The sequence below is a fragment of the Desarmillaria tabescens genome (assembly GCF_030435595.1).
Source record: "Desarmillaria tabescens strain CCBAS 213 chromosome Unknown EV420scaffold_26, whole genome shotgun sequence".
Taxonomy (NCBI): Eukaryota; Fungi; Basidiomycota; class Agaricomycetes; order Agaricales; family Physalacriaceae; genus Desarmillaria; species Desarmillaria tabescens.
Window position 1 is genome coordinate 567,358 of NW_026848325.1, and position 12,739 is coordinate 580,096.

The window sequence follows — 12,739 nt, forward strand, 5'->3', positions numbered from 1 at the left end:
TGGCTCCGGCAAGTTTGTAGTTGCAGGACGGTCGGAGGAATACAGGATCGTTTGCCAGGGTGTCTTCATCAAACCTTAGCGTTTTCGAAATGATCGGATTAACTGGGCAAAGCGTCAGCATTAAAGATAGATAAAGGAAAATGAAAGTAAAGGACACAGTACGGGGTTATTTATGCATTGGAGGAAGGAAATACATCCTGAATGATTTGCCAGACCACAGCTGAGTGCAGCTCAGATTTCAAACGACCATTTGACTCAACCCTGACATTTTGATCTCATGCCCGCTACTATCACGCCCGAGTTCCAGAGATAGCTATTCCTGAATCCAAGTAAAGGTCTGGAAGGGAAAGCAAACGCATTATTGATGGCGAATAAGTCGCACGGTGATAGACGGCAAATCCTCGGTAAAAATGGGACCACGTGGCCTAACCGGCAGCACAGAATCCCGGTGCTCCCTATTGCGACCGCATACAGGTTAAACTCTAACATCTCAGATTATCTCTCAATACACAACTACGGTGAGGTTCTAGGCCCCGCTATGCTATAGATAAGTAGTACCGCACAGATAAAGCTCTTTAACGTAAGATTACATTGTCATTTCTAAAGGCTACTCATTTGCTACAATTTACAAACTGTAACGCGAAGCGGTACCTGCTCTCCTTCTTTAGTCTTCCCTTTTACGACCGGTGAAATGGCCTGCGCCCCGAAAGCATGCATCACTTCAAAGCCCTCTTCGGGAAGACTGAACTTGAACGAGCTTAGAAGCTCTGTCACGATTACTTGCATTTCCAAGACACTGTATCCGTACCCGTCTTGAATAAGTACTGAATCGCATTTGCGAAGAGCGGCACTCACGCAAACTTCCACCTATGCCAGATACCGATAAACGAGATATTTTTCTTCAAGTGGAGGACGAAACGTACCCAATACATGAACGAATACCAGCACCTAGGGTGACAAGCTCCAGCTTCAAGACCTTGGAGAGATAAGAACTACTCACTAAATGACATCCTGCGAGATACTTAGCAAGTGAAGAATCGACTGTTAAATAGAAAAAGCCTCACAGATTGGCATAAACACCTAGGGGAGTCTGATTATGCCGCTGAGGTTGAAGAAATCTATCCGGGTTCCATTTGTCGGCGTCTTCTCCCCAGACACTCGGTAGCCTGCCCCAAGGCAAGTAAACCAAAAGATCACTATGAGAAGTTGCAGTCTATACCTGTTGTAGATGTATATCGACGCAACGACAACTTGGCCTTTAGGTATCGGAATCTCTGATATGATGCTCCCGTCTGACGCAGTCACTGGTTCGGAGAGAGGGAGGACGTCTTCTCTACTGGAAATCCGATTCAGCGTTGCAATAAAAGGGTGAAATCTAAGTGTTTCCTAGAGCATGATAAGTACCGTTGAGTCTCGACACTTTAACGCGTTGAGGTCACTGACTTTGATTGCAGCATTCAAGATAGGCATCGAATCATAATCGCTCGACGAAGGATCGCGCTCCCGCATCTCACTGATCTCGTGATGAATACGACGCTGAACATCAGGATGACGGCTGAGTTCGTACAGAAGCCATGATGTCGTGTTTGATGTCGTGTCGTGCCCGGCAAAAATAAAAGTCCTGTCAAAGTACAGGTCAACAGCCAAGAAACACATCTTAGGCTCGTGACTTACGCCAACTGAGAATAGATCTCATCGTCACTCATTCGTTTCTTGGCATCTTGATTTAAGTACGATAGTGCTTGATTGCGATGTATTAGACCCTTTTCGAGAGTGACAAAAGGCACCATTTACCGAGGAGATTCACGATGTCTTTCTCTTCATCCTGGGCAGCAACTTTCAGCTGCTTCTGAAATATACCACGAGCTACTCGCTGAGAAGATTCTCTGAAGCGATGGAAATGGCGGGTGACTCGTAGCGGGATACCTTCGAGCATATCTGAGGCAAATTCAGGAAGAATACGCCATAGAGCAGGGTACAGAAGTTCGATGCTGGATGGTGACGTTTGAGACTCGATGCTATGGAAATTTGTCAGAAGTAGGTCACGAAAATGGTCGTACATACATTAGGTTGTGTAATGTATCTTTTAGTTCTGCTTGTTCTTCGCCGTCGTCCAAGGCGTTGAAATGATACCGAAAAGAGGCTACCCCCTGCTCTCTAAGAAATACTAGGCAGTAAAGAAACTGCACACTCACTTATACCAATGATGTCCAGGGCGATTCTTTTTATCCATTCAAGAACGTCAACTACTTTTTCATCATTTCCATTGATTTTGATATCACTTTTGAGTCTATCAGTGAGCTGATATGTATGGTCAATTTATGTTTACTAGAGGAGGTCGTCTAGCTTGCCTTTCGAGCCATACTTTGAAAGAGGATAAGATATCGATGAAGCTGTGCAGCCGAGAACGCCGGATTTAAGACTTTTCGTTGACACTGGTGGATTTTCCCTAGATGATAAGGCCAAATTTAATTGGGCATTGAGGTGACGAGAACCACTTACCTGCGACAGTGACCATCCCTTGCCCAAACAAGCTTCTCGCTGCTAGGTCAGAGTCGGCAGTTTTGGGGAATCGATATCCCGAGGTATGGAAGATGTACTGCAAGGCCTTCGGGTCGGACAGTATCAACACATCTTGCTTAAAAGTTAAAAGATGGTCAGTGCTCTTCCAGGAACCATAATTCACAAGTGCGTTTACGCCAAAGCATCCACCGATACGATATGCGCCACCGTACTGGCGCAACCATTGCATTTCAAGATCCCCTGGTTTCTCAACTTGATTACGCAGCTGCCATTCATGACCTGCAATGTGCTCAACCAGTCAGAGTTGAAGGTGTAGATACGAGCAACAAACGAACCAAGCAAAAGCGAAGGCCGCGTGGGTCCTCGCAGCCTTGCCACAAGCCTTCGTCGACGACGAAGTGGAAATACCGTTAAAAAGATTAAGAGACTCAGCAAGACGACGAGATAGTGGGAAAGCGACAACATGTTCACGAAGTGGGAGTCCACAGAGCCTAGAAGTATTATCAACGCCACTTACTCCGAGAGTGTCAGTCTTACATACTTGTGGAGACATGTGTTCAGAATCATTGCGATAGGATGCAGTAAGGGAGAGATCACAAGCTACGGAAAGTTTCCTTCGATGTGTATTGTCAAGCACATGATATATCCACTTTGATCTCGGGATATTTGAAGCGCCGGATAGTCAAAATAGACAAAAATTCTTTGATCATTCATTGCCATTGTAGGGGTTTCGAAAACGATTTTATCAGACCCGTGAGCCAGCTGCGGCAGGTTTGTAGGTGGAGTGGAATACAGGATCACTTGTGAAGGGATGTCTTAATCAACCTTTGCTATTTTTGAATTGATAGAATGTACTGGAAAAATCGTCAGCAATAGATAAAGGAAACTAGAAGTAAACGACATAGTACGAAATTATTTATGCATTGAAGGAAGGAAATACATTCCGGATGACTTGCCAGGTCACAGAGGGCAGAGGGATCACTAAAAAAAATAAGCCCAAAGACATGCAGAGAGCACATGCACTGATAGAAAGACCCAGCTAAGTTCGAACGTCGGTCGGACGATATTACCTTGCTGAAAAGCAAGGTCAACCCACAGTCATAAAGTTTCCTTTTCCGTCGTCTGCCAAAAGCAATTAAGTACAAATAGGTGGCTGTGCTCAATCCAGCAGTCCTCTTCCTACTCTCGCATCTGCCAAAACCAAACAAATACAACGTAGCCGTGCAGCATGTCAAGACTCAGTACTCAGTACTCAGCCGTTTACCATCTCGACTCTATCGCACCTGCAGCACTAGCTTCAAAAAGTCGCCTCGCACATTGAATATTGAACGTTTGAACCTGAACATCTGGGGAATTGCTTAAGAATTGGATCGTGAGTGACTAATACCTTCTCCGTATTTTCCCTTCGCTGATGCTCATGCGTCGCACTTTATAGTCTGTTCCACTTACGAGGACTAGGACTACTCGCTGTGCTGTCCTAGCACAATTAACACTGCATCTGTCCTTCTTGCCACCAACAAGAAGCACACTTTCTAACTTCGTCTCTGGACACTTGCAGAGGGAAAGTCTCCCTTTGGCATCCCATGCTCAATACACGAGAACATTGTACCCAACAAGATCATTATCACGTATATCAGCCCGCAAGACGAGGATCGGTACAAGCTTGTAAAAGGACCACAAGGTGATAGTCGAGGTACTAAAGGAGCTCGTCCAGGGGGAAAATACAGGAAAAGGCGAGGCAGAGTGGAAACTGAATGCTTTTCTGGCAGAGGGAATAGCCAAGGATGACCAGGACCGCGGAGCTAGGTGTGATCGCCTGGACCACCTATCTCGTAAGCCTATATGGGAATGAGCTCGCCCATCTACTGTTCATGGTCCCGATGAAGCTTTCAGCCGCCATCGATATATTATATTCAGGTTTGCGCATGATGCACGCAGTCCAATATGATACTGGTGAGTACATCTGTTAGTGCTCTACGCCATTGATCCTTATCCGTTCACTAGATTCTGCTATTCTCTCCTCCCACTTGCCACGTATCCACCACACCATGACAAATCGACATCAACCCCGACCCAACGACCCATCCCCACGACCCTCCTTCAGTCGGACATTCCCTTCCGATATTGCGTCATCCCCTACCACTCAACGACGTCTACCTGTTCCCGCTGCGCTGGTCTTTCAATGGCTAGTAACGTGCGTTGTTGGAAAGTAGAAGAGGACGTTGCCTCCTGTCTGGTGCGAGGAGGGAGTGAGTATGCCTGGAGACTGCGCGAAATATGACCCCACCCCATCCTGGTGTGTAGGTGTCCGAGTTTTGGCTGGAGACAATGGATCGTCTTCCGGCAAGCAAGACGTCTGCGCCTAGACGATGTATTCAAAACCGGTGAACACACCCACGGCGAAACTTCGCATAGGGTAGGGACGGCAGGTAGTCTTAGGAGGGACTGGTTTTACCTCGACGCCATGTATCGACGTCCGGCAAGCGAGAGCATGGCGTCGGGGTATTGTTGGGGATACAAGGAGTATAGGGCTAGGGTAAACTGGACATAGTACGCACGTCGCACGATGTCGACTGTCTTCGTTACTGATCGAGATCCTTTGCATCTAGCTGTTATTGTACACCTCGCACCCCAGCCTCTCCTTGGACGACGACTTTTGCGCGGACATGACGTATCGACATCTGGCGAACGAGCGCACGGCGTCGTGACACCGGTCGGAATTTTGGAATAGATTATGGGTCTGAGTTCGGGGACTCTTATTAGAGATGGTTTGGCACTATGCAGTGTGGATTTTTCAATGTACAAATGATCTGCGAGGTATACGACTGGTATATCGGTGTTCAAAGAAGCAGACGTGCCACGCAAACACTTGGTAACATATTGGTATGACTTACGTAGATCAACCCGACGAGGAATCGTCGCTTTCAGTGTTTCCTTACATGTTTTGAGTCGGGAGCATTGCCAATGAAAAGGTCGACTCGAAAGAGACAGCAATAGGGTTCAAGGACAAGATTCAGCAAGGTCGTACTCGCCTCGGCACGCGGCAGGCACTTGTCAGAAGAGAATGCCACGCGGTGATAGGTGGCAAAGCCTGGGGTAGAAATCGGACCACGTGGCCCGATCACCGAGCCCGTGGCATTGACGCCCTCATCTCCAATCTTCTCCAACGGTCGACTAGGCCTTTCGCACGGTAAAGGCTGACCGTCACGGGAAATACTGACTACGGTGGAGGGTACTTACCGTTGTGAGAGACATCAACCAGGAAAACTTTATCATCTAGGCATTATCTCTCAGTCCTTCAAGTTTCTTTCTTTCTTGTCGCAGGGCTGCTTTTCTTCGAATGGTTTCTGAGTCAACACCGCTCCTTGACGAGGTATCTCGGCATGAAGAAATCTATAACCGATTTTCTCCTGCGAGGAAGAGGACAATTGTGGCTCTCGTATCATGGAGCGCCCTGGTTCCCAGTTGAGTTCAAGTGGTGTAATTTCCAGCTGGACTTACTGTTTCGTTGCTAGTGTACGCGTCTGGAACTTTTATACCCGCAATACCTCAAATCGCACATGATTTGAACTCGATGGGATCAACAATCAGGTACAAAAGCTTCTTTAGAATCTTGTCTTGTCGTCTAACGATGTCATAGCTTGGCTGTTAGTCTATCAATGTTTGCTGCTTCACTGGGTGGTATGACTTGTGCAACGTATAGCGGTTTCTGTGAGTGCTGTGCTTCTGAAAATTTCAGGCTCAAAGAAACGCAGTAGATGGACGACGACTAATATATCTTGCCAGCATTCCTTTTCTCACCCTCGGTTCCATTGGCGTCGCTCTGTCACATAATGTCCCTGAGATGATGGTCTGGCGGTTTCTTCAAGCATTTGGGACCTCTGGCGGAATGTCAGTGGGAGCGGCGGTTATTGGCGATATCTACAAAGTAACGGAACGTGGATCAGCCATGGGGATATTCTTCGGGGTGCATGTCGCTTCTTCTAACCCTGGTGGATCTTCTAATGTAGTTCTCAGGCGACTTTGCTTGGCCCAGCACTCGCACCTCTAGCAGGAGGTAGGCATGTTATCATAATGTCGACCAATTATTTCATCGTTTCATTTGATTCAGGATGGGGAGCCCACTACGCGTCGTGGCGGTGGACACAAGCTACTCTAGCTCTCGCAGGATTTCTCACGTTCGTCTTGATGTTGTTTTTCCTTCCAGAAACCAGCCACCCAGGAACTCGGGGGATCGATAAGACACACGAAAACGTAGAAAGCGCCCCAAAACGATGGACATGGGTTTGGCTGAATCCTCTCGCACCCCTGGCTCTTCTACGTAGTCCTCTTCTGATGCTGATGGTACGAGAGTCCTTTGCAATCTTGTACTCGAGTACTTATATCATCTAGACATTTGTTGGCGCAGCAATCTCGATAGCATATTATGGTGGGCTTTGGAGATTTCTCTCTTTCCGGGATTTCATCCTCACAGTTTGTCAGCGTTGTTCGTACCTATCGCGTATACTATTGTACGCGTGCTTGACTTTCTAAACGCGTTCGACACTCATATCTCATAGGGAGCCAAATACAACATCACCAACGAGTTCATTATAGGAGCCTGCATTCTGCCTGGAGGAATAGGCAACATAAGTGACGTTCCCTTTCCTTCCCATCCGTTTTTTCTTCCGTCTGAAGTTTTCACCTTCTAGTCGGCGCGCCATTGGCAGGCCGCCTCTCCGACCGCGTAGTCATTGCTTCTCGTAAGAAATACGGCATCAACTCATGGCGTCCAGAAGAGCGACTGAAAGCTGCCCTCGTCGGTGCGCTCATCCTCGTCCCGCTTCCTGTCCTCCTTTCGGGGCTTATCACACAATACGTCGACGGCGAGCTCGGCCTCGTGCTGAACCTTACATGTTTCTTCATCAACGGTGTTGGGGTGAATACAGTCCTAACACCTCTTGCGGCATACATGGTGGATATCATGCATTCGCGCAGTGCCGAAGTCATGGCTGCTTCAACGTATATTTCTAACTAGCATGCATTCACGAACTGACTTTCCTTTTCAGGTGCTCCCGGGCAATGATACTTTCCGTCGCTGTCGCCTTCGTGTTGCCGTTGATCAAGCTCTATGGCGTAGCCATTATCGATGGTATCATATCATTGATCGGATGGCTCGCGTTTGTGTGAGCCATAGAAACTTCGATTTGCCTGCCTTCTAACTGACATTGATTGTATGATAGATTGTTGTGGGTGGCTATACGGTACGGGAAGGAGATGAGAGGCTGGGTGGATATAGGATTCTCAACGGCAGAAGATACCTAAGACATGGGGTTTATAGAAAATGGACAGAGTAGTGATTGGGTAACCGTGACGATGCGAAGTCTGAAGGGCCTCGTTCTTCGAGAATTGTTTTGCCAGACTAGCTGTAGAGGCTAAAGTTAGTGAGGCCGATCAGGCTACGTTGTGCGTCTGCGTTTCGGGATGATGAAAACCCGGCATTTCTGTACACCGACGAGGGGGTTTTGATGCCCTGTACGGAAACCTGCTTCAACTTCTCTTTGGCGGCTGCTATCCACGTAACCACCGTCCCCATACGTTTCTTTCTCACCCACTTTCACTCTGCTGGATCGTTACAGGCGTGGAACCCAGCTATTGATAGCTCGGACCGTGTCTCCATCACTGACATCAGACATAAATACCCCACGCAGATGTGAATAGCCATAAATTCATACGTTTCACATCCCGTTTTTGAATCTGCCTAGGCTTGTAAGTATGAACTATGTCCTCCGCAGAAACCATTCTTGCTTGACATAGGTGGACCAATATCCCAAGGCCCTGGCGGAGCACCCGTTTATCGATGTCGTGTTCCACGTATACCAGTCTTATCATCTAACATATTCCTTGCATGAACTCGGCACCCGTAGTCGAACGGCTACCTCCCTCAACATATCCGGGTCGCGCTGAAGTGCTCACATGTCCCTGGCAGCGCTACGATATATCAATGTCGCATTCAGCGTCGCACTGGGTTATCGTACGATCTTGAGCGTACGTGAGACTTCTAGTGTTATCATCCCCTTCATTGGGTTCATTACTGATGCTGACATTTGTCACACGACTCGGGGTGTGTTGCAGTCGTAATCTCGGCTCAACAGGAGCTACGGGATTCACATACTAACAATTAACTCCAACGAAGTGATGTTACTTTAAGAAAGCATGCGAAGTACAAGTTCAAGTTCGGGTAATAAGTACTACTTATGTACGTGTGTCAAGGTCACATGTGCGCGATTTTACCGGGCCGTGGGAAAATGGTCGGCTGGTTTTTTTTTTGCTTTTCCTCCCCCTAATAAGGCGGTGTATAGACGAAAAAGAATGCACCATTTCATGGGCCGTCCGCGCATCACATCCTGTGACTGTGCTGCAGTTGGAAGATTCTGCAGAATCAACTCATATTTGGACCCGGTATTTTCAAACGTCAATTTTGACTCCGGCCGGACCTCACTTAACTCTGCGCCGTCCAGTAGGTCTCGGGAAGTGTGAGAAGTACCATACGTGGGCCAATGAAGTACGCTTGCTTAGAACCCGGAGCATAGGTAGGTCCTGGACTGGCAAAGTATTCGAAGACGCCGTATACGAAGGATGTTCTACGAAAGTTCGGTGTTCACAATTCAGCGAGTATGCTCATGGTAAGGAACAAGTTCCGGGCAAGAAGATCCGTCTACGTGCATGCACGCTTGATGACAGCGATACTGAAGGAAGTATTTAAGACCTCTTGACTTTTTTATAGCAACTCGGTTGCATCGCAGGGATGATTCATATCAACACAAACGCTGGAATTATCTGTCTCATTGCCTTGCTCGTGACTTTCTTCTCTATTTCTTGGCTCAAACGAACGTCAGTCAAGCATGTGCGAGGGCCACCATCTCCCTCTATTTTGCTTGGTGAGATTCTCTCTCACACATTTCCATATCAAACTTGACAATTTGAACAGGTCATGAACGCGTCCTTCGCAATCGATCTAATTTCGGAGAGCTGGAGATGCAATGGGCTCGATATTATGGCAATGTTTACCGTATCCGTGGCTGCTTTGCTGTTAGTGATGCCTCATTCTGCTGTTGCTTCGTCACCCATATACATTACTTGTCCAGCAAGATATGCTTGTTGTATCGGATCCGACAACTATCGGATATATCATATCAAGTTCCTCGTCTGGCAACCGCTTCCTTAAAACAAAGGATTCCACATTTTTGGTAGACCTCCTCCTGGGACAAGGCCTAGTCACAGCCGAGGGTACGTCTATCCCACGTAGCCTCTGCTTTTACATTAAACTTTATGAACAGGAGAAATTCATCGTCGCCAACGGAAAGTCATCAATTCGGCTTTCTCTCACTCACAGCTCCAGAAATTGCAGCTGCGTTTCCAAGACAGCAGTGATAAGGTACGATTTGTACACCTGCATGCAGATGAGATATTCAAGGAGTGTATATTAGCTCGTTTGCATGATCCGGGATTCTCTAGATGCCGGAGCCACCGTGTTCAATGTCTTGGACTGGACCGGGAAGGTTGCGATGGATATAATCGGTCAGGGTGAGCCATGCTTCTCTTCTGATAGGATCTCAAAATTATGTGCTTTGTAGCTGCATTTCAGTACGATTTTTGCTCCCTCGATGGCAAGGAGAACGAGTTAAGGGAGGCCTTGAGACACGTTTTGTAAGATCGTCTTATTCGGGGAAACGCTCATCCGAATTACTGATTCCTATCTGTCCAGCATTGACTCACAATCAAATCCTTCGTCGCGGGAGCTCATGCTTACGTCTCTGATTAAGCACCTTCCTGATACTCTGCTAAAATTCCTGAAGCTCGTTTCCACCCGTCAGACAAGACATCTCTCAAAAGTAGGCGGCATGGCGAAAAAAGCAGCTCGGGAAGTTTTCAGCCAAAGAACGGGAAACGATGAACCAGGGAATAAGGATCTCCTTAGTGTCCTAGGTTAGTCGTCATCAAACCATCATTTACAGTTCTAGTATCTAAGCTATCTTTTTAGCAAAAGCGCGTGGCGCGGGTCAGATGAGAGACAATGAAGTCGAGGCACAACTTGCGCAAGTGTTATCTTTGCGGGTCTAAATTTTATTGACATCTTTCCCGCTGTAGCACATTTGTCGTTGCGGGACACGAGACAACAGCCACTACCCTAGGCTGGCTTTTATACGAGCTTGCTGCACATCCCGAAGATCAAAACAAAATACGCGAAGAGATTTCGCAAGCTCGCTTGCAGAACGCCAAACTTTCCTCGAACGAGTATGATTCAATGCCATTTCTAAATGCTACCATCAAAGTACGTAGAGCTGAGCAAAGTTCGGACTTGTTATACGGTTCTGATTTCAATCGTTGACAGGAAAACCTTCGCCTACACCCTATCGCACCCACCCTTATGCGTAGGGCAGTTCAAGATGATTGCCTTCCACTGTCTGAACCGATCATTACCAAGGACGGGAAGATCTTGAAAGACATTCCTATCCCCAAAGGGCAAACAATTTGTTGTTCGATATACACGTATAATCGGTACGCGTTATTGTTCCCGATGATAGACATTGGAGAGTCTAAACATTGTCAGGCTGCCGAGTATCTGGGGCCCTGACGCAGATCAGTGGAATCCAAACCGATTTATTGGCGACGTAACTCAGCCTCGCACTCTGCTCGGGATGTATGGCAATTTGTGAGTAAGAATCGACGTACTCGTATTGGAACGAAATCTGAATTTGTCTCTGTAGGATGACATTTGGTGAATCCTACATCTCACTCTAATGACTCACTCGCTCAATTAATAAATAAGGCTCCGGAACGCGTTCATGCATAGGGTGGGTCTTCACCTGTTTCCTGTTTCCAGCACTGAATTCTAAGTGGAAAATTCAAGTTGGGAGTTCGCGTAGGTTACCTCCAAGCCAGAGTCTATGGCCAGTATCTAACATGGAACGATAGGGTCATGGAAATGCAGGTCATCATCGTCGACCTTGTGAAGCATTTCGAGTTCAGTTTACCTGAGGGTCTGAATGTGCAGGAATATCCGGCTGGACTCGTGATTGTCCCCGCGGTGGAGGGTAAAGCTAATGAGGGTTCTCAGATTCCGTTGCGGGTCTCCGTTTTGGGATGATAGAGACTCATTTGGTGCGAAGGACCTCCTGTGATATTTTACATGGCGCACCTAATCATTTCTTTGTACAAGATTGTGTTGTGTTGAGAATTGAAATTTTTAAGTGCAAAGGATGAATTCTGTAGTTTATAGGTTTTCACATCAACGAGCTAAAAAAAAGAACTTGTTGCCTTCTCCTCTACTTAAATTAACACCGAACATTCTTTCTGAGGTACTGGTTGACAGTTGTTGTTACCAACAATATTACCGGTGGGGTTATATTCGCAAGTGAGGTGCCTATCAAACAAGAGCAGGTAAGTTGAATTCAAATTTCACACCTGACGAGAGACAGGGATAAAACCAACGATCCTGGCGTTCCATTAGAACCGTTACATTTGACCCTTCCACACCCAACCTTGTTGGTACTCTTCCTATATGGTGTCCTCCAAACAACATTCACGGGAAAAGGGAACTGGAACACTCTCACACAGTTTAGGCACGGCTTCGGATCGACGCTTCGAATGCTACCCATGACAACAACTGCAAGTTCTATATTAAGTTGGCGGGAAATTATCCGGAACCGGCGGAGGGTGTACTCATGGGTGGCGCGCTTGTAGTCATGCCAAGCTACGAGGATGCGTCACTGTTCAGTGTTCCAGTGGAACACCGTTTGAGAAAAACATTTCGTGCTCGAAGTTCTAGTATCGCTCCTTGCTATACAGCATGTAGTTTCACGAGTCAGAAAGATTGCTATCCATATTCTTTTGATTTATGCGTCTGTCACTGCAAGAAAACATGCATACGACTCATTATGACTCGTGTTTGACTCGTGTACTCGGCCCCGTACGTTACAAACAAAAAAGGTTATCTACCTGAGTGAGGTATGGAAGAACGAATTTTTGCGCTGGAAATTATGGAGTCAGGATTAGCGATAGAACGTGTTGGATATCGAGCTCGTGGCTCGTGTGTTTATTGTAAGCAGTCACGTGTACGTACCGGTAAATTTTCGTAGCTACGCTTTCCTCTTCTTTACTCGATTGACTAGGTACTCACTGCTCATGTACTGCATCAATCCCGTATTTGTGCCCTGATCCCTCGTGTGCTTCC

General features: G+C 47.0%; 3 protein-coding genes across 3 annotated transcripts; 2 read left to right on the forward strand and 1 right to left on the reverse strand.

Moving 5' to 3' along the window:
• Positions 1-618: 618 nt before the first annotated feature.
• Positions 619-2,988, reverse strand: EV420DRAFT_1273043 (cytochrome P450; the record flags this gene model as incomplete). Its single annotated transcript, XM_060467736.1, is given in 13 exon segments — positions 619-850; positions 1,065-1,166; positions 1,220-1,386; positions 1,444-1,621; positions 1,675-1,741; positions 1,795-2,018; positions 2,065-2,143; positions 2,196-2,301; positions 2,330-2,346; positions 2,366-2,449; positions 2,503-2,638; positions 2,699-2,802; positions 2,859-2,988. The coding sequence occupies 13 exon segments, from the start codon at positions 2,986-2,988 to the stop codon at positions 619-621; spliced, it is 1,626 nt and encodes a 541-aa protein (XP_060328867.1).
• A 2,875-nt stretch (positions 2,989-5,863) lies between these two features.
• Positions 5,864-8,249, forward strand: EV420DRAFT_1311050 (MFS general substrate transporter; the record flags this gene model as incomplete). The annotated part of the gene is given in 13 exon segments (XM_060468568.1): positions 5,864-5,987; positions 6,039-6,114; positions 6,164-6,234; positions 6,282-6,490; positions 6,541-6,580; positions 6,635-6,867; positions 6,916-6,952; positions 7,006-7,034; positions 7,083-7,155; positions 7,215-7,524; positions 7,572-7,688; positions 7,746-8,017; positions 8,037-8,249. The coding sequence occupies 12 exon segments, from the start codon at positions 5,864-5,866 to the stop codon at positions 7,825-7,827; spliced, it is 1,401 nt and encodes a 466-aa protein (XP_060328868.1). The 3' UTR covers positions 7,828-8,017; positions 8,037-8,249.
• Positions 8,250-8,823: 574 nt separating this feature from the next.
• Positions 8,824-11,802, forward strand: EV420DRAFT_1555477 (cytochrome P450). Its single transcript, XM_060473644.1, has 16 exons — positions 8,824-8,964; positions 9,024-9,443; positions 9,494-9,594; positions 9,651-9,792; positions 9,843-9,940; positions 9,993-10,089; positions 10,140-10,212; positions 10,271-10,491; positions 10,547-10,601; positions 10,654-10,837; positions 10,898-11,064; positions 11,117-11,218; positions 11,274-11,284; positions 11,336-11,360; positions 11,417-11,428; positions 11,482-11,802. The coding sequence occupies exons 2-16, from the start codon at positions 9,311-9,313 to the stop codon at positions 11,651-11,653; spliced, it is 1,593 nt and encodes a 530-aa protein (XP_060328869.1). The 5' UTR covers positions 8,824-8,964; positions 9,024-9,310; the 3' UTR covers positions 11,654-11,802.
• Positions 11,803-12,739: the final 937 nt, after the last annotated feature.